General features: G+C 55.6%; 2 protein-coding genes and 1 long non-coding RNA gene across 5 annotated transcripts; all 3 read left to right on the top strand.

Moving 5' to 3' along the window:
* Positions 1–759: 759 nt before the first annotated feature.
* On the top strand, positions 760–1,905 carry LOC108921593 (uncharacterized). The gene is made up of 3 exons (XR_001965062.1): positions 760–1,222; positions 1,363–1,484; positions 1,872–1,905. It is a non-coding gene; the product is annotated as an uncharacterized LOC108921593 (long non-coding RNA).
* LOC108921565 (interleukin-6 receptor subunit beta-like) lies at positions 1,906–8,707 on the top strand. Its single transcript, XM_029248990.1, has 15 exons — positions 1,906–1,938; positions 2,142–2,239; positions 2,455–2,584; positions 3,710–3,882; positions 3,980–4,140; positions 4,260–4,461; positions 4,609–4,691; positions 4,776–4,997; positions 5,097–5,286; positions 5,430–5,555; positions 6,021–6,221; positions 6,297–6,500; positions 6,701–6,797; positions 6,891–6,972; positions 7,554–8,707. Exons 2-15 carry the CDS (start codon positions 2,176–2,178, stop codon positions 7,896–7,898), a joined length of 2,280 nt encoding a protein of 759 aa, XP_029104823.1. The 5' UTR covers positions 1,906–1,938; positions 2,142–2,175; the 3' UTR covers positions 7,899–8,707.
* A 1,402-nt stretch (positions 8,708–10,109) lies between these two features.
* plpp2a (phospholipid phosphatase 2a) lies at positions 10,110–20,337 on the top strand. Of its 3 annotated transcripts, none has more exons than XM_029249252.1 (7): positions 10,110–10,311; positions 10,453–10,544; positions 17,179–17,330; positions 17,424–17,686; positions 17,842–17,899; positions 18,500–18,676; positions 18,894–20,337. In XM_029249252.1, the coding sequence occupies exons 2-7, from the start codon at positions 10,484–10,486 to the stop codon at positions 19,041–19,043; spliced, it is 861 nt and encodes a 286-aa protein (XP_029105085.1). In that variant the 5' UTR covers positions 10,110–10,311; positions 10,453–10,483; the 3' UTR covers positions 19,044–20,337. The 3 variants fall into 3 exon arrangements, with proteins under 3 accessions (XP_029105085.1, XP_029105086.1, XP_029105084.1); XM_029249253.1 differs by lacking the exon at positions 10,110–10,311 and adding an exon at positions 16,215–16,437 and having other exon boundaries at positions 10,466–10,544; XM_029249251.1 differs by lacking the exons at positions 10,110–10,311; positions 10,453–10,544 and having other exon boundaries at positions 16,448–17,330.

Genomic DNA, 20,337 nt, shown 5'->3' with positions numbered 1-20,337 from the left:
TCAGTTCCGAAGCGAAACGTTCATTTCGACCTTTCAGCACAAATCCTCTCGCAAACTTTTCCACTTTATCGTTTCTTTTTTACGTTGTTTCCTCCCTGGGACGAACTCGAGTCGTGTTTTCCCTGCAGGCATGTGGGAGTTGCCTCACTTCGCCTCATTTTACCTCATTTCACCTCACTCGCACAGTGTTTACAGCTCGCGGCTCCTGCTCCTCAGCGGCACGAGGACGCGGGGGGCGCGCGGACAGCGAGCACGAGAAGGTCCTTTGCGGCACCTTTATTTCCGGTCCTTCTTATCGTCACTTTTCCTCGGCGTTACAGTGTAAGTGTTTGCTGTCCTGCATTGATGGGACTCCAGAGTGTGAATAAAGAATCTGTGAATCACTGGGGCTCCTTTCTCACTGAGCGTTTCTTCACGCACCTGCACACGTACACGCACACGTACACGTGCACGGAGCTGACCGCTGCTACAGTGTTACTGAACTGCTGTAATATGAACAACGGCGGTGTTTTCCATCTTTACACGTCTGACACGTGTGTGACCGCGTACATTCCAACACACACACAGCGCTCGCGTGCGGACATTAATCTTGCCGAGTGCTCCATGGTAACACGGGGCCCTGGCGCGCGCTGCTGTAATCACGGTACCCGTATTAACGCGCGTAATTGGCGCTCTTAATTGAGCTGAACCCCCTTTATGCAGCCCGCCCCACGGGAGCGCGCATCCGGTCTTCATTTTCCTGGAGTCGAGTCTCACAGTTCAGTCAGTGTGTGTGTTTACTGATATACGCTGAAATGTGTGTGAGACTGTGAGGGCGCGGGAAGAAAGTGCACGCGCAGCACCATGGGTGCGTGAGTTCATCATCCGCAATCATCTTCTCTCTCTCTCTGTCTCTCACACACACACACACACACACGGTCTGTAATTCACTCCATACACGGAAGCCGCGGCAGGTAACCGGTGGGAGACACAGCGGCACATAGTCCCCCCGTGCGCGTTCCCGCGCCCACGTGTGCGCGCGTGTCGGAGCTCAGAGAGGCTCTTTCCGAGGCGACTTGACGGCGGTTCGCGGGACGTCGCTGCGAGGTAACAGCGGATTACAGCGGTACAACAGAGTAATTTTTACTGTCTGGTGCGAAACGAGTTATAGACGTGCAGCTTGAATAAGAGTTGCCTGCGTTCGCGTGGGAAATGGAAGTCACGTGAGGTGGTGCGTCTGCAGGTTATTATTATTATTATTATTATTATTATGAGACCCGCGTTTGCGTTCACTGCTTCGATCCCACATCACGTGGGTGGAAAACTTTTGATGGTGAAACAAAAGTTGCAGTTTGGAACAAATGACACGGCGTTTGCCTCCAGCAACCCTTAGTGGTCCACGGTCTCGCGCTCAGGGGCGCCACCCGACTGCTGACTGACTGATGACTCCTGATCGATAGGTGACTCCTGATCCACCGGGGACTCCTGGCTGAACTGAGATCCAGGTGAGCAGATGGTGCCCGGTTCCGTCCAAAATACTGCAGAAATGAGCCCACCGAGGGCGCGCGCACTTTACCATGTTTATCGTCATACATGAATAAAAACACTCGGCTGCCTCGCAGCTCTAGGGTTCCCCCCCCCCCCCCCCGCACTCTCAAGTGTCACTTTTTGTGCAGTTCACACCATTCTTAGAGTAGTTCAGGGCAACCTGGACCAAGTTACTGCAAACTCTGATCGCGCCGGTAAAATCTCTGCATTTGTTTACTAATAATCATAATTACAGTAACTCTGTAATGAGTCCCATGCAGAGTACAGCATGTTTGTGTTTGTAAATGTCTGGGTATAAATGTGTACGTTTAAATATAAGTGTCTGTAGGTATTTGTGTTCACAGCTGCTGCCTTTGGACCCGAAGGCTGCGGGTGCGATCTCCACCTCCAGCTGTAGTACCCTTAAGCAAGGTACTTACCCTAAATTACTCCATTAAATCACCCAGCTGTATAAACGGATAAATAATTGTAGGGACCTTGAAGTTATAAGTTGCTTTGGAGAAGAAGTGTCATATAAATGAGTAAATGTATTCGTACGTGTATATACTGCATGTATACGTTTGTATGCGTATGTGTGCAGTTGTGTTGTACGAAGAGCCCGAATCTCCCGTCAGGTGGGACCCTGGAAGCTGGAGGCCCTGAGCCGTGATGCTGATGTCCCGCAGGTGTGTCACACACCTGTCCCTGGTTTTGGGGGTTTGTGCGGCAGCAGGTGAGGCGGGGCGTTGGAACCGGGGCAGAAGGTGGATGTCTGGTGTACCTGGGGTGGAGGTGTGGGGTCATGGGTGCCCACTGAAGTGAAGTCTCTGTAGCTAATGTTGTTCCTGCGCTAGTGTGCTCTCACCTCTGGGGGGCACATATAGTGCTCTGTAAAGACCCTCTGTCCTGTCCTGTCCTGTCCTGTCCTGTCCTGTCCTGTACCGGCAGCCCTGCCTCTGTCCATCCCTGCCCCGACCCTGCTCGACTGCGTGTTCCTGGAGAACAGCAACGCCACCTGCTGGTGGGAAGGAGTGGACCGTGCCCCCCCCAACACCTCCTACGTCCTGCACGTGGACGAGTAAGACGAGCGCTGCTGCCTCTCGTGCCCGGAGCCTTCGTCCGGGCCGCGCCTGCTCAGCGTGCCACGTGTTCCGTGCTGTTGTGCACTGATTCACTGATAAACACTCTGGGTGGCGTGAGGGGGGTTAACCACCCCCAAGCCTCACAAACAAGCTGTTCACTGATGACTGGAGATATGCAGATGATGGAGCTCATTACGCTCTCTTCCTCTGGGTGATGCTGGATGCTGCGCTGGCTGGCGCCCGGGTTCGACGGCCTTTACGAGAGAGCGCAGCTTCGTTCGCGCGGCTCCGGGTTCGTTTGGGCCTGGGGTGCCGAAGGAGCTGAAGCGGCGCTCGGAGCGACCTGCGTCCGGTGGGATCTCGCTGGGGGGTCCGTGGCACCTCGTGGCCCTCGGTGTTCAGCTCACGGGTAGTTTTTCTCTCCAAAAAGAGCGTTATTGCGTGTTAACGTCGTGCCTGCAATGTTCCGGACCGATGCCGTGAGGGCGTGACGCTGGGCCGATTCTGCGGGCTGAGTGAGCGCTCTGCTGATCCCCATATGGAAGCTGCACTGGATTATAGTAACATACAACATACATACATGCAGGAACAAAGCGAGGACAAATGAGAAAATACACACATCGGAACTGCCCCTCTGTTCCATCTCTGCTGCAAAGCGGTGCAACTCGCTTGAAGATCACGGGTCAGTGCGTCACAGGTCGCAGGTCAGAGTGTGTGTATGAGTGTGTACTTTGTGCGTGTGTGTACGTCCCGTCGACTCGCAGTTGCGTCACCTTTCCGTTTCTAAGAGCTGCAGCGAGCACCTGGTTGCCGACGGCGACGCTCTCTGCGTGGCTCTTAAGTGTCCTCGGTGCTGCTCCACTCTCATGTGCACTTCCTGGTGAAGGCGTTTAGGCGTAACTTGTTGAGGTGCCCTGTGACCTCAGGTGGCAGGTGTGTGTGTGCGTGTGTGTGGGGGGGGTGCTTTCCGGGTGACAGGATGTTGTGTGAGATAAGATCAGAGATGCTTTCGTCTGCTGATGAAAGCAGGTATTCTGGGAGGTCGAAGAATGAGAAGCGCCTCTCTGCGGTGCCCCCAGTTGCCCCTGGGAGTCACTTGCCCCCCCAATTGCCCCGCGCAGGATGTTGCAGCTGAACTGCTCCGTGTTCCAGTCGAGGACGTGCACCACGCAGGGCAACAGCTGCTCCGTGCCCATCCTCACGGCGTCGGCCAACTACTGCGTGAGCGTGGCGGTGGGCGGGGCCACCTGGGAGGCCTGCTCCCCCCGCCGCTGCTTCCATGGCCTTCAAGCAGGTACGCGCTGCTCTCGAACCCCAGCTGCTCTCGCACACGCTCATTGTGGGGGGATGTGCGGTGACCCGTCCCTGCCGCTCTGGCCTCTCCCACCCAGTGAAGCTGTACCCCCTCGTGCTCCACCGGCTGTCCCCGGCGCAAGGCCGCTCACGCTGCCTGGAGCTGCAGTGGTCCATTCCCACAGGCTTCGCGCTGTCACCCCGGGAGATCGCTGAGGGCCACCTGCTCTACCAGCTCCGATACCAGTCGGAACGGCAGGTCAGTGGCCCAGCTCACCTGAGAGAGCTCGAGAACAGGGTTCTGCTGTGGGGACAGCGGGGGGGGGGAGCAAGACCCTCTAGACATTGAGTTGAGCACTGATTCATCTGTCCCTTTAGCTCCACCCACAGATCGAGGAGACGGACCTCCCATGCGTGAGGTACACCGCAGACTCCGCCCACTCCTCTGGGCCTGCGCCATGTCGCCTTTGTCTCTTCGCACCCTTCACCGAGTACAGCGTGGCCATCCGCTACCGCTACTATCGCTCGCAGCACTGGAGCGACTGGAGCCACACCCAGCTGGCTCGCACCGACGAGGCCGGTGAGGCGGGGCAGGGGTCGGAGGTCAGGGGTGGAGGCACAGTGGGTTCGAGAGCTTCACTTTGAACGAGGATCCATTTTACTCCCCGATTACTCGCCGACCCATGGAATGAGGCCTGACTTGGTACCGTGCCCCCCCCCCCCGCAGCCCCTTCTGTGGCCCCACAGCTCTGGTGGTGGGTGGAGCCGAGAGGCCCGGAGGGACGGAGAACCGTGGTCTTACTGTGGAAGGTGAGCGTTACAAATAAAGCATTAATGTTTATAGTCCTCCTAGGCACTAGGGGGCAGCCTCCTACATTTCACTTCCCTTTGCAGCCGCTGACCCCCCTGCAGGCGAACGGACACATTTTGGGGTACAATGCCTCCTGCTGGTGTGAGGGCGGTCCGGGGGTGACGCACTCGTGGGACTGTGGGACTCTGCTCCCCTCCAACACGTCCTGCCGCCTGGTCCTCTCGCTGCAGCGCTGCTCTTGCACCTTGACCGCGAGCACCGTTTCCGGTCCCTCCCCCACCGGCAGCATCGCGCTCCCCGGACCAGCAGACGCAGGTAACTCGCGGCAGGGCAGCTTCCAGCCGGACACCTCGGGACAGGAAGTGCACTCTGATTGGACTGTTTCTTTACTGATGTGCTGGCAGTGGGCCCCCCCCCCCGAGACCCTCGGCGTGTCGCCGCTGAATGACACGACGCTGCAGGTGCGATGGACGGCACCCAGGAACCGCGCAGCCGTGGGCTACGTGGTGGAGTGGACGCCCGTCACCGGAGCCGCACCCCACGGGCCGTCCTGGCAGATGGTGGGCGGAGACGCCCGAGGCGCCGTTATCGCCGGTAGGTTTAAGGACTGCAGGAAACCAGAGCCCCTGTAGCGCACCGGTTACCCCCCCCCTTGGGGGGTTCCTACTGGGCCTTAGATGATGGAGTCTGACATGGTTCTCAGAAATTATAAGGGCAAAACTTTCTTTGTGTGTCAGAGGGAATCTACCCAGAGGTTCGCTTCCTGGTATCAGTGAGGGTGCTGTATGGGGCGGAGCCTGGGGCAGAGCAAGGGGTGGAGCCTGGGGCGGAGCTTGCCACTGAGACCTACTCCCGACAGGGAGGTGAGTGGCTCTACCCTCTTTCACCTTTCTTGGCTTGGCACCTCGGCATGGAGTAACTTCTGCAACAACACACAACTACAGCAACGCTGCGTCTGTTACGCGGAGCTGGTTACTTACCGATCTTTACAAAGTTTCTCTCGTTTCTTTTCAATTTACTAGAGCTACTTTCTAAAATGTTCCTAAAATCTCTCTGTAGCAGAGTGAACATGACCTGTGTTTACCCTCCCAGCTGATAGATGGCAGTAAAGAGCACCCAAAGGCACATGTGACCACCTTAATTCAACTCAGCTCCACGGTGTTTACAGCTTGTCTTTTTACTCTTTCTCATTTTAAATATAAGTAACTGGCATTTAAAAACGGATTAGACTGAAGCTCTAGCGGCGGTGCGCAGATATGGGGAGGTGCGTGTGTGGCGCGTGCGTCTCCCTGCGTGTCCCTGCAGCCTTCTGACACTGTGCTCCACAGCGCCCTCTGCTGGCCCCAGGCTGTGGGTGACGGAGCTGGGGAGCGCGAGTGTGGTCCTGCGCTGGGAGCCGATGCCCGTGGAGCAGCGACGTGGCTTCATCCGCAACTACACCCTGCACTGCCGGGGTCCCCGTGGAGGGGACGCCTGTGAGCACCACCCCCCCAGCCCTCGCGGGCGGTTCGCGCAGCCTGCGCGCGTCTGCATGTGATGCTTTGGCCGCATTTTATAGAAATTCCGCGTCTTCGCTTTGAGGCATTAATTAGCCGGGTCCGTAGCCAATGAACGGCTAGCATTCAGGGTTCGAGCGCCGCTGTGCGTGTGGTGTGTGTGTATGAGTGCTGTGTGTCTCACAGGGGTGGTCATGCCGGCAGACAAGCGACAGCACTCCCTCGGTGCTCTTCAGGGACTTTACACCTTCTACCTGGTGGCCAGCACAGATGCTGGGAACAGCAGCAGCCAGCTGGTCACCGTGGACGTAGGTGAGGCTGCCGTTAGTCCCGCCCCCTCTGGCCGTGAAGCTCCGCCTCACATGAGCTCACACCCTCCCCCGGCAAACCTTCCCCCCAAGCGTTTCCGACACCCGTGCCTCCGTGTTGCGATTGCACTTTTGGAGACGTGGAGGTGTGTTACATGACTCCGTGTGTGTGTGTGTGTGTGTGTGTGTGTGTGTGTCCTACAGAGCAGGACCGTGCGACGCTAGTGACCGTTTTCTCCTGTGTCATCGTGCCCATCGTCACTGTGCTCATGCTGGTGGTCCTCCTGAGGCACCGGGAGGGGTGAGCATCACCGCCGGGTCAAAGCTTGTGTGCCCCCCCCCCCCCCCCCCCCCCCCAATACTGCTGTTCCCACCTGCTGTGTGTCTCCACCAGGATGGTCCAGGTCCTCTGTCCTGCTGTCCCTGATCCAGCCCAAAGCAGCCTGTCCATGTGGACACCCAAGATGCACGGGAAGGTAAAGTGAATTTGGGACTAAATCTGCTACCGGATCCTAACACACAAACAACGGAATGAATAAAAAGGCAACAACACAGGAACAGCTGGACGTCCACTGGGGGATGTCACCCTGCTGACCCCTGCCTGACCCAATGACCCAGTGTGTGTCTGCAGTGAGAAAATCTGGAAGAATGAATGAAAACACTCCTGTACCTCCCATTGAGTTCACTACCCCCCCTCCCCCTCTGTGCTTCAGAAATAGCAGTTTTTGCAGATTTCGTCCACTTTTTTGGGTAAAACAAAGGCGTCGTTGTTGCTGATTATCGTTGGACTTCCAGTGGACAGATAATAAAGTAATAGCAGAGATAATAAAGCGCAGCCGTCAGTTCCGGTGCCTTCGCCGCGACGCTTCCTGCCTGCTGCCTTATCTGCATGATGCGCTCTGTGTGTGGAACAGATAAAGAGCCCACGTCACACTCCGCTTACATGCGCACGCCTCACACACACCTCACACACATTGCACGTGTTCCCCCACCCCCACCTGAGTGATGAGCACAGCTTTACACTTTCGGTTTCAGTTGTCATTCCTCTCTCTGCCAGGTTATGAGAGACACTGATAAGGCCTCGTACCCGTTCCTCGAGCCGGTCTGTCCCTCTGAAAGTGACCACAGCTTCCCCCTGCTGGTCATTCCGGTGCCGGAGCGTTTGTGCCGCGTCCCAGACGTCTACGCGCCGCAGGCCTACATCGAGCCCGGGTCCGAGCACTATCTGAATGTGAGCAACCCCACTTACAGGAGTCCCGTGAAAGACGAGGTCCTCGAAGAGGAGCCGCCTTGGGTCCACGGTGAGAGTCCCACCTCCTTCCCCCACTTGCTGCAGATCCTAGTCCAGGACTGCGATGATGGACCCCCGGCTGGGGACGCATCTCCCCTGGGAGGGGTGTAGGTCCCCGGGGCAAAGGTGCACAGCACACCAGACTCCGCCTTCCATAGTGTGTCTCCCACTATCCCTGTTGGACCAGGACTTCTCAGTTGAAAGGTCAGCATGAAAGGAGCCGTGAAACAAGCCGGTGGCTTGTTCTGCCCCCTCTGCGGTCGGACCGCACGGTCGCGTTCCTCTTCACCTCGCTCCATTTGATCGCTCCCGTTCGTGCAGGACTCCAGTTCTGCTGGTACGGACAGTTGGAACCGCCCTGGACACGGTGACAGGACCCGGTCATGAGTCCACCTGTCACGTGGCCCTCACTTTTGCTGGGTTTGTATGAAGTGAGGGAAACTGCAGCGCACCGCCGTTCCAGCAGAGGGCGCCATTGGATGTGATTTCATACAACAATTTCGTGTAAATAATTGTGCAGAAATACATGTGTAAGTGTGATTGTGGTACTTTGGGACCACTGTACCACGAAATACATCAAGAGGAAATGTAGCTAAAGTTTAAAAGAAAAAACTTGAAAGGAAGCTTCTTTTGTCCAGAACTGGAAAGAATTACACCGATCCCTCACATAACGGGGTCAATTCGTTCCGTGAAATCAGCGCGTTGGGGGAGTTTCCTGCGTGAGGAGCTTCAATTGCCGTTATTTGTGATGGGAGAAATTGATACCCTGTTGAAAACTTTGATTTTTAACTTGTATTTTCTCGCTCCCTGTGTTTTCAGTAAACATTTCCCCGCCCCTGTTGCTTTTTGCACTTTTTCCCCCACATTTTTATGAGATGCTTCCATAACTCATGGATGCTTATATGTGAGGAAATAAAGTTCCCAAGATCACTGCCTGTCTCCCTCTGCAAAGCACAAGGTCACTGTCTGGGGTTTAATAATTCACCAGATGAAGGCTTTATTTACACCATTTACACTGTTTCCATGGTGATATACAGATTAATGCACCAGATTTACATTTATTTATTTATCAGACACTTTTCTCCAAAGCACTTCCAATGAACTCTATGTAGTGTTACTATGAGCCCACACACTTTATTCACCGCGGTGACTTACACTGCTAGATACACTACTTACACTCATCGATACACGCACCAGTGAAACAAACTGCATCCCAGTCGAGACATAACTCAACAGGCATCACTGCGCAACGAAAACCGTTGGCATTTGACAGCCCTGCCGGGTGTAAAGTGTGGATCTCTGTCCCGATATCCGACACCAGTTTCTGTACAGAATGAAATCGCTTTTGTGGAAGTGAGAGACTGCAGAAGGCGCAGAAATGACCGTTGTGCAGAGTAACAAGCCCGCTCTACGAGGAAAAGGGATATTTTGTCATAAGCTGTTGTGGCGGTTTTTCATTTCAGCAGAACCCATTTTATTGTCGACGAAGGCACATATTTCCATTACTTTTATTAAATATTCTCATCAACATGCTGCTGTGCATCTCGGAGACGAATCAATGTTGAGTGCAGCACACATGACATGTCATGTGCAGTTGGACATTTTTCATGTAAAATTTGAAGCTGGACTTAATATATGCGGGAGTTTCTTTTTAAAAGACACATTGATGGGATCCACTCGATGGGCTTCGGCGAGTAGAGCAGCTGCGCCCCCTGCTGGTGATCGGCGGACCTTCAGAATGCGCCGCCTCCGGGGAGCGGACCCCCTGCGGTGACTCCGGGCTCAGGTCACCCACCACACACACACACACACACACACACACACACAGAGTCACACACAGTAACACACACACACACACCATCCGAAACCGCTCGTTCTGAGCAGGGTCGCGGCGAACCGGAGCCCAACCCGGCAACACAGGACACAGGGCGCAAGGCTGCGGGGGAGGGGACACAACCAGGACGGGACGCCAGTCCGTCACAAGGCACCCCAAGCGGGACTCGAACCCCAGACCCACCGGCGAGTGGAGCCCCTGCGGTGACTCCGGGCTCAGGTCGCTCCCCAGACTCGCCCAAATGCTGCGTGTTCACGTGGAATAAGACTGCGGTGTTTATTAACTAGACTTGAACTTGTGTGGCGAAGCACCGGCGTGACACTTCTGATGATGTGCGACACCGTAGCGTAGGCTTAGAGACGCGCCCACGCGCGCGCCTGTCCCAGAACCTCAACTCACTCGTTCGGTTTCGTGAATTTATTTACAGGAGAAAGCTTTCTTTCTTGTGTCTACAGCGCGCGCTTGGCGCAGGTGGCGCCGCGTGACGTCGCGCGTGGAGGCGTGAAGCTCGAGACCGGCCCGCCGGGAGAGACCGGGCGGGAGGAGTTTAAATAAAAGGCACCGGGGAGCGCGCGCTCGTGCCACACAGTAAAGGAAAGGAGGGGAGAGCGGAGCGGCCTTTTGGAGAAGGTCCGTGAATCGCGAGGGAGGCTGTGTCTCGCGCCCTCGCGTGTCCCCGCGCGCACACAGGTGAGGCTTCGGGAGCAGGAAGAACTCGCCCTTCTGGTTGCGCTGCTCGATCCACTTCAGCGGGGACACAATAATAATATATATATATATGTGTGTGTGTGTGTGTGGCTCCTCGAACGAAAACAACAAAACACTCTGAAGGGGAGACGACAGAGGAGAAAGGAGAGAAAAGATGACGGATCCGGGAAAGAAGAAGATCTTCGTGGTGCTGGATGTGCTGTGCGTGCTTGTGGGTGAGTAGCGCGCGTACCCGCGCGCGAGAGGCACCCGTTTGTCCTTTGCTTTTGGAAACTTGTCGTTTACTGTAGGAAAGAATAGATCAAATGAAAGAGACCTAATTTCTGCCCGCAAATGGCTCCGTAAATCCGCGCGCGCGCGCGTCAGGGAATGAGTGACAGTTACACCTTCACACACAGTTTCCAGTCTGGAGCTGCTGTACACACTCTGTGTCCCAGTAAAGAGCAAAGTGTGACTCCCTGTGAATCCTGTGTGTGTGTGTGTGTGTGTTAGAAACCCCCCCACCAAACAAAAACCACACCGCACTGCCCCCCCCAACAGTTTTGTAATATAAATCAGATTTATGTTTCATACAGCTGGACTTTGTCCAAAAGTCTCATTTACAAACAGTACACGAAACAGGGCTGTTTATTCCAATGTCTTTAAAACACTTGGTTTCCTGAACCTTGTATTAAAAGTGTGTGTGTGTGTGTGTGTGTGTGTGTGTGTGGCTCTTATTCAGGTGGGCAGGGTGTGGGTTCGCACCCATATTCTCTGATGGGCCAGGAGTAGCAGCCCTGATGGTGGTCCCCTCCTTGTTCCAGCACACACATTCTCCAAGGGCACGTCTGTTCTTCATTTACTATGTAACAGCCGTAAATCGGAGGCGCTGGGGTTCAGGGCCGAGGGGCAAGGAGAGCAGCGGATAGGTTTGCGTCCCTTCCGTGTCCTGTTCACTGGGGGTCGAGACCGGGGACCGTGAGGCGTGGAACCTGCGGGGCTCTGGGGTCTGTGCGGTTGCGGTTTAGGGATGTTGTGGTGGAGACCCCCCCTCCAAACCTTTTACCAGAATCACAACAAGATCACAAGGGAGCTGGAGAAGCACCAAAGGTTGCAAGTTCAAATCCCTGCATCTTCTTTGTCCATCAGTTTCTGTTGCTTCAGCAGAAAGAGTTCAGTGTGTGAAAGTTGAAATGACACACAAACATTTAAAAGAATCGGTCCCTGAGGATGAGCTTTGCTGAGGTTGGAAATGAGCAGTGCTGGGGGAGGGGGCTGGGCTCTTGCCCCATGCTGGGTTCTGAAACAATCACATGTGGCATGTCTCCATGCTGCCGGGCCGAGAGCCCTCCCTGGGTTTGGTTGCGTTCCCGTTTTTCATGCGTCATGTTCGACTGATCGTGTTCTTTCTGATTCTTCATGAGGCAGAAGGACCCCCCCCCAACTTTTCACAGCAACGCCGACCAAACTGAAACGCTGCAGCTAAGCAAGATGTTGGGTCAGAACCTGGATATCTGACCCAGAGGTTGTTGGCTCAGCTCACAGGAGGGGTGTCCGCTGCACTGAAGACACTTGAGTCGGTATTACGCGAGCAGGGTGGCCCTTTTCTAGAAAGAGTGTTGTGAAATTCAGCAATAAGCCTCTGCGGAGGGACTGGCTCTTCTGCACCAGAGGTTCTTAACCTTTTCTAGGCCACGAACCCCTTTGAGACTGGTGAAGGCTGAGGAACCGTCCTAGAAAAATAACTGCCAATAAAATTGGGCAAAATATTTTTTTTTCTTTTGCCCAGACAATTGATTACCTTCCTATAGAATTACATCACAGGTAGTAAATGCATGGTAATGTTTTTATTTTATTTTTAACTGCGTCTTAGTTAGATGGTTGGCGGCAGGGTGGTGCAGCAGGCAAAATGAAGGTGTGTGTGTGGTTGCATGGTTGCCCAGTGATGAACTGGGGTCCTGTCCAGGGTGTACTCTGTGTCGCACCCTGTACTGGCTCCGGTCTGCTCCGATGGTGTTATTTTTAAAGCAAGCCTGTTCGTCAGGAAACCTCTGAAGCCCAAGATCCCAGGCGGAGAACTCGTACTCTAGATGTTGGCCTTCGTGGAGCTTCGTGAACTTCGCATTGCACTTCCAGTGCTGTGGGTCTCCTGGGGGCTGGAGCAATGATGTCGCACTGATTTTTCAGGTAAACAGCCCAAGATGAGTGAACATTTCACACCGTGAGCTTTGAAAGATGATAAAATGTAGGCTGGTAATTGAGTAAGTAGTAATGCATTGTGGGATGTTTCCACTGAAGGTCAACCGTGATGTGAAAGGGAAGCTGTTGACATGAGGTGTGTTCTACTGGTCACTAAAGAAATCCGTTTGCTTGGGGCTAGCTGAACCCCCTCCTTTCCTCCTCACAGAGAGCTCTGGTGTTGTGGAAGTGCTGAGAAAACAGGAAGTACAGGGTTATCTGGGAAGGAAGTAGACTTTCTCCACTCGACATCATCTTGATGGGTGACAGGAATGTCAGCCAGTGGCCCTTCCTCTAGTGCTGATTGCTGGGGGGTTTTTTTGGAGTCGGGGGGTGGGTGCGTGGGGGACAGAGGTGGATGGGTCAATGCCCCATAGCATTGTGGGTAGAGTTTGACTTGGCTTCAGAGCTTGTGATGTTCTTGGAAGCTGCGTTCAGCCAGCTGTCTCCTGGGAGGCAGCGGTTGGTTCCGCTGGTTTGGGAACCGCGTTCGTTTGCGTTTCTCAGACATTCTTTCCCGTCTCGGAACAATCCTCTCGTTTTTATGACACGCGCGTGTTCCCAGAAACAGGGTTCGAATGCCATCTTCTGCTGCAGTGCCCTTGATCAAGGTACGTAGCCTGAACTGGAAGAGAAACAATTACCCTGCTGTACAACTGGGTAAATCGGTGTAAGTCGCTCAGGGCAACATTGTGACATTAGGCTGAGATAAACGAGAATAATTGGCCAGTGAAAAGAAAGTCTGTCATATCAATGGGACCCCTGGGATCTGCACTCGCACACTTTGCTTTATCCCGTGTGTCTGCGTGTCGTATCGAGTGCCAGGTGTGTGTGGCGTCACCCTGGAGCTGCCGGCCGCGTCGGCGAAGGTCTCCGCTTCACTTCCCTTATTCATCAATCCTTTTGGAACTTTTCCTTTTTTTCCTGTTTTTTGTCAAACTGCTCCTCTGTTTGCTGAATGTTTGCCGCATGGCGTGTGTGTGTGTGTGTGTGTGTGTGTGTGTGTGTGTGTGTGTGTGTGTGTGTGTGTGTGTGTGTGTGTGTGTGTGTGTGCGCGCAGCCCTGCCCTTCAATTCACTCCTCCTCCTGTTCTTCACATCCATGTCACCTGGACTTTGTCCCCCCTTTTGTTATCAGATCAGGTTGTTGGGAGTGTGACCACATGAAATTTGTGTGTGTGTGTACGCGTGCACTTGAGTACTGTTCTCCTCCTGCTTGCCAGGGGGGTGCGGTGCATTATGGGAAATGCCTGCATTCAGTGGCTGTTCTCTGGTGCTTCTCCTCAGTCCACTGGGGGCCACAGTTTAAGACGCATGATTGTGTTGCAGTGTGTTCATCCTCTCGCGGGATGGAGAGGGGCTGGTGTGTGTGTGTTCACATGGCAGAGCCCGAGCGTGTGTTTGGACACCCGATCCGGCAGAAGCTTGTACACTCAGCACATACTTTCCACATGACTCGACGCAGCGCTGCCGGGTGCCTGCTGAGGCCACGGGGACGAAGCTCCTGGCGACGCCGGGGCCCCGTGGACCGAGCGGGTTCGGGGACGGGATCCTTACGGCGTCCCGTCGGGCCGTGACCCGCGGCTCCTCTGGGTTACGCGGTTATTCGGCGATTCGTTAATTTAGACGAAGCTTTCCTCCAAAGCGACGCGATCGAGGGAACTACAGCAGCAACTAAACCTGCGCCCTTCGAGTGCGAGAATGTCTCTAACCACCGCGCCCCCTGCTGGCGTCTGGTGTTTCACTGGGCCCTCAGCTCCTCGACGTCTGAAGTCGGATCTCCGTTCTGTTTCCGTGTTTCGGTGCCGCTCCTCCCGCTCCCCTGCTCCTCCTCGATGGCGGATCGGAACGAACGGCGACACTTGTGCTGGAAAGGAACCGTTGACGAAGGGTTTGTTGTCGCCTCCCAGTGTCGCCACACGCTGTCGTGCTTAAAAAAGAGCGGGGCGTCGTTTTTGGGGCGTCTGTCCGGTGACGGCGGGAGGAACTGGAGCTGGACCCGCCGCAGGGTTCCGCCCGCAGCGGAGGCCGCCTGGTTGATCAGTCGAGTACTTTCGTGTCCCCGATCTCCTCATTTTATTGATCCTTCCAGTCCAGTCTGGTGTCAGGAGCATCGGTTCAGTGAAGACCACTCTTCTCATGTCTGGTTCAACGCTGGACATCCTGGGCGGTTCTCTCTCATTATTGATCTCTCGTTAATTATTGATACTGATGGATGTTGTCCCCCGGTGCCAGTGGTCCTGCGACGGACCTTCGGGGCGGTTCTTTCCGCACCTGCGGTGGCACGGCGGGCACGGCAGCGGCGCCTTTGTGTCCCTCTTCAATAATGCAGGGCTTCGGGGCGTCACGCACCTGTCGTTCTCCGACACGAGACTCCGCCGTTCAGCTGAGCGCTGCGGTCGACAGTCTTTGTGGTCGGGAGTTTGACTCACTGCTGTTCCTGTTTGGGGGGCAGTTAGTAGTCTTTAAGTCTCATTTCTCCTTTTTGATGGACAGGGACACCTTTCTGAAGAGCCGGTCACACACTGGTCCCTGTCGGTGCCGCGGGTTCGGGTGGTGACGGCGACAGCGAGGTCTCCCGCTGCGCTGCTGTGTTTTTCAAACTGAATACTGTGCTGATGTTGCGCAACCGCCCGTTCGGCGATGACTGTCCTCCCTGTGCCAGTCATCGCTCCCAGGCTCCCGTCACCCGCAGGGCCACCGGAGACGACGTCCCGCCGTTCCCGTGTCGATTGTGTGCTGCGAAACCGGACCCGTCGCTCTGCATGACGGAGCAGAGCATCACGGGTAGTGTCTCGTATGCCGGTTAGCCCCGCCCCCACGGTCACCTGCTGAACACGGAGACTCCGGAGGGATCGCGCGCAGCTGAAAGAGGAAGGTCCAAAGCGGCGCCGCAGCACTCGGTCCCACTTCCCTTTGGCGTCCCGCTGCTGCTGTCCCCCTGAGGAGCACAATGGATGACGGTTTGCTGGCTGCCCATTCAAACCACAGAGGTGTTCATGGGAGCAGCTGACAGCTGACAGGAATGGGGGGGGGGCACTCTCAAAGCCTTCCTGCCTCACAGACTGAGGTATGAAGCTGTGACTCTCCTTCCAAGTGACCCTTTGGCTTCTCTTCTGGAGAAAGGTCTCGGTGGACACCTCACTGGACGTCTGTCGGTGGACCCCTTGGTGCCATGCAGCAGGTCACTGAAGGAACCTGTGACCCGCCCCTTCAATCCTGTCCTGCTCCTTCCCGTAATGCCCCTCTGTGGGTACATGGGGACACAGTCTTTGTCCTCTCGCTGTCCTCGCTGTGATGCGGACGGGCGCCGTGTCAGTTGGCACGGAAGGGGACGGGTGGCTTTGAAACCCTGTCGAACCCGGGCCTGCTGGGTCTTCCCGTGGCGCTGTCTGTCACGAGCAGCGTGTGTGTCTGGTGCCAGCAGCAGGGCCTGTGAGGTGTTGATAGTGCTGGGGGGGGGGGGGGGGTGACATCAGCTGGCTGATAGCCCCGCTTCCCAGTGAAGAGTCCTGTTATCTGCACCCACACTCTGTTGGGGGGGCCTCCCCAGTGCCACATATCTTTTTTTTTTTTTTTTTTTTTTTTTTTTCCCCCCCCTAGCTGATGCTTTACCTACAGTGACCACGGAAAATGTCACCTTTTACAATGTCTCGACTCGTTGTTCAGCTCCCAGCTCTAGGGTACAAGAGCAGGACCCTTTACCTGGTGGTCCCCAGCTCGGTCCCCTCCACCTCCCCTGCGTCACAGCCTTCGTCTCACCGAGGACCTTCCATCCCTCACTGCTGAAAGCGGAGAGCTGCGTTGGCTTGATTGACAGCGTCGCCATGGTTACAGATAAAACAGCTGTGAGAGGCGGAGCCTGATGACAGCACTCTGGAACAAGAGGAAAGTCAGTAGCCTGGGCTAGGGTGTTGGGGACTATTGGATGGCATGGACCTCAATCGCAGTAACTGATATGTTGTCACCATGACAACGGGACTGAGGAGGTTATGCTCAAGGCTCCTGGTTCCCTGCGGGGGGTGGGAAGTGTTTTTTATTTCTCCCGAAGCTAGCCCTCAAGGTCCATGTTACTATAATGCGCTTCTCGTTATATTACAGGAAAAGGCAGCAAGGATGTAGAAGGGGTGTGTGTGTGTGTGTGTGTGTGTGTGTGTGTGTGTGTGTGTGTGTGTGTGTGTGTGTGTGTGTGTGTGTTACGACCCTGAGCTCTTTGTGGACTTTACTCTCCAGCTGGGCTCAACCCCAGGGGCGTGGTGTCGAGGCCCAAACAGAAGCCCTCAGGAATGAAGGGAGTCAAAGGGTCTCAGTCCTGACACCTACAGGACCTGATCATCCCCCACGGTCCAGCAAGAGAGGTCCAAAATGGAAAGGCTGAAGGTTCTGGGTTCTGAGTCAGATGTGGTGGAATGGGTCCCCTTTGTCCCTCAGTGCTACTGAATCCCTCCCTTTTGAAGGGTCTCAAACACACTTTTGGGGGAATGAATGACTGAGTGAATGGGAATGTGATGTTTTGTTGTTCAACGTGACGACCTCAAAATGATGGGTTCAGGAGGTGGTGCCAGTGTGACAAGCGTTTCCAGCGCAGGTGTGTATTTGAGTTCGAAACAGTGTCCCCCTGTCCCCACCACAGCCTCGCTGCCCTTCCTCATCATGACCATCGTGTCCAGGCCCTACCAGCGGGGGGTCTACTGTGATGACCAGAGCATCCAGTACCCTTCCAAGCCCGACACCATCACGCATGGGCTGATGGCCGCCGTGACTATCTCCTGCACCGTCATCATTGTAAGTTGCCCTGCACCGAGACCCCCCCCCCCCGACACACACACGCTGTGGCGTTCACTCGGAGCTCCTGCCACTCCGCGTGTCTTTTCTCAGATCACGTCTGGGGAGGCCTACCTCGTCTACACCAAGCGCCTCCACTCCAACTCGGACTTCAACCAGTACGTGTCGGCCCTCTACAAGGTAGTCGGCACGTTCACGTTCGGCGCCGCCGTGAGCCAGTCCCTCACCGACATGGCCAAGTACACCATCGGCCGGCCGCGGCCCAACTTCCTGGCCGTGTGCGCGCCCAAGTCCTGCGTGGGATACGTGCAGAACATCAACTGCACCGGAGACCCCCGCAACGTCACCGAGTCCCGGTACGGCCCGTCCCCTTGCCACGTGCTGCCAGTAAACGGTGTAAAATCGCAGCCGCTGACCTCGGGTCCAGATCGCCGACTGCTGCTCCCCCTGCTGTTCGGTGCTCTCCGGTGAGCCTCTTGTGCTCAAGTGTGATCGTGTCTTTCTGCCGCAGGCTGTCCTTCTACTCCGGACACTCCTCTTTCGGCATGTACTGCATGCTCTTCCTGGCGGTGAGTGCCGTCGCCTGGGTAACGTCGTTGCCATGGATACATGTTGGGGCGGGGGTTGCTTTTCCAAGGGTGCCTCTCTGGAAGATGACTGAGAGTGCCCTCAGTCGGGGCCACAGGATGGACGACCTCCCCCCCTTTCCCGGATGCTGCCCAGGCGCCTACCGGCTCCGTGTCGCACCGTGGCAAACCCCCAGGGGGCAGCGTGTGCGTGTGCAAGGAACAGCAGGGTGGGGGGGGGGGCTATAGAATGTGCTGGAAGGTCAATCGCGTGGTGCCAAAAAAAACAGTGCGATTTCCAGTGTTTAGTCCTATCAGCGGCGCCCGATGTCCTGTTTGTGCATTTCATTTCACACCATAGCAGCTGCACTGGCGTGTCTGTCTGCTCTCCAGGGGGTAAAGTTGAGACCAGGTCTCGGGGTCTTATCGGTCCCTCTCAGAGGACGTGGAAACGCTGTCGCTCAGCTCTGGACTGATAACCGAACAGATGCTCTGGAAAGACAGGAAGTGCTGCACAGTGGCAGCAGCGCCCCCCTCAGGGTCACATTGTACAAGACGCACTGCCTCGCTCGCCCTCACCCCCACCCCTCTGTCTCTGAGCAGCTCTACATCCAAGCGCGGATGGTGGCCAAGTGGGCCCGGCTCCTGCGGCCCACGATCCAGTTCTTCCTGGTGGCGTTTGCCGTGTACGTGGGCTACACGCGTGTCTCCGACTACAAGCACCACTGGAGCGACGTTCTGGTGGGCTTTCTGCAGGGGGCGCTCATCGCCGTTCTCAACGTAAGTCCCGCTCACACTTTTAAAACGTGCTCTTCGCTGCACTTACCGCATCTGAAAAGCGGTTGCCGTCGCCATGGAGACGAGCCAAGCTGCGAGAAATGACGTCGCTTTCGTCTTCCGAGATCCTCCAGGGGGCGCCGTGCCGCCGGGTTCGGCCTCGGCGCTTCTGGAGCCGCGTTTCCCTGAGCTCGGGCCATCGCTCTCGTACCCCCTCCAGGTGCGCTACGTGTCAGACTTCTTCAAGCAGCGGCCGTCCTGCAGCCTGCAAGCCGAGGCGGACCAGAGGGAGGTTCTGGAGCCCAAGGCCACCCTACAGATCGCCGAGACCGAACGCAACAACCACTACGGCTACCGCGGTACGGTCTGAGGAGCGGCGTCGTTCCAGCGCCCCCCGGCGGACCGTGCAGCCGCTCCGCTGAGCGAGGTGCCAAGGACTGCCGCCGTGTCCGACGTTGGCCTGAGCTCCCTCATCAGTCAGCGCCGAAGGCCCCCCTCCCACCACCACCACCCCCAACCGAGACACGGCATTCCTGTCTATCTCTTGTAAAATTTTCTATTGCTATTTTTATCAATGGTGCCTTTTAACATGATTAAAATGTTTTTTATTGTTAAAGTTGGACAGTCTGAGCCGAGTCGAGCTGAGCGGCGCGACCAGCGAACGCAAGGGATGGGGTCCCGTCCCGGTTCCAACCAGTGCTTTCACATTAGCACGCCACCCAGACAGATGCTACTGGGTCGCCTAGACCGCTCTTGCTCATGTGTATTATTTCCTTCTGATGACCACTTCTGTGAGCGTTTCGCTGCAAATGGACATTGAGCTGGAGAAACTTTGGCTGTGACAGATAGGGGGCGCTGTGCTCCGGCCTGTTACTGTCGCTAAGAACTTCAGCGGAGGGACATTCTACTGTTCTTAGGGAGCAGCAGTTGTGATTTTGCTTTTGGCCTCATGGCTACTATGAGGGGTGCAATGTTTTGTGTGTGTGTGTGTGTGTGTGTGTGTGTGTGTGTGTGTGTGTCTCCGGATGGATTTTACTGCGACCCAGCTGTGATTCCAGCAGGTGGCACATTCACCAAGGAAGTGCCCATCGGTCCTGCTCACTCCTCTGGCCGTACGTGCCAATACACACCACGCGCGTCACGAAAGGGTGGAACTGTGCTCTGGCCGCAGCTCTGAGCTTCAGGGGATTCTGGGATTCTCAACGGATCGTGATGTTTCTGCTGGACCGCACGAGCACCGCGAGTTACGGGAGGCCGACCGCCATGGGGTTTCAACAACCTTCCAAAACTGAATTTAAGCTTCAAAGATGCTGATCCTCCTATGAAAGTGTGCTGAAGGACATCTGGAGGCGTTCTGGAGTGAGCGGTCGACACACTCCCCGCTTGAACAGATTGTGACCGTCAGGGCTGAGCGATAAGGTGTTCATGGTCAATGTCCGGCTCAAGCGTGGGACCGATCTCAACATCGGCAGCGGAGGGGCAAAGGCATCAATGTTGAGCCCCAGGATGGACAAACTGCTGGAAGGTTCCGGAAAACTTCTCGATCACATCAGCAACGCGTTGCTGTCCGAGTTTCTTCAACTGTTCACATCATATCAAACTGTTCTGTTTATTAGTCAGAACAATGAGTGTAACACAATCTTACCCATAAAGTGTAGTGATTT

The sequence above is a fragment of the Scleropages formosus genome, chromosome 25 (assembly GCF_900964775.1).
Source record: "Scleropages formosus chromosome 25, fSclFor1.1, whole genome shotgun sequence".
Taxonomy (NCBI): Eukaryota; Metazoa; Chordata; class Actinopteri; order Osteoglossiformes; family Osteoglossidae; genus Scleropages; species Scleropages formosus.
The sequence above is the reverse complement of the archived record's forward strand: the minus strand, read 5'-3'. Positions and strand labels throughout refer to the sequence as shown.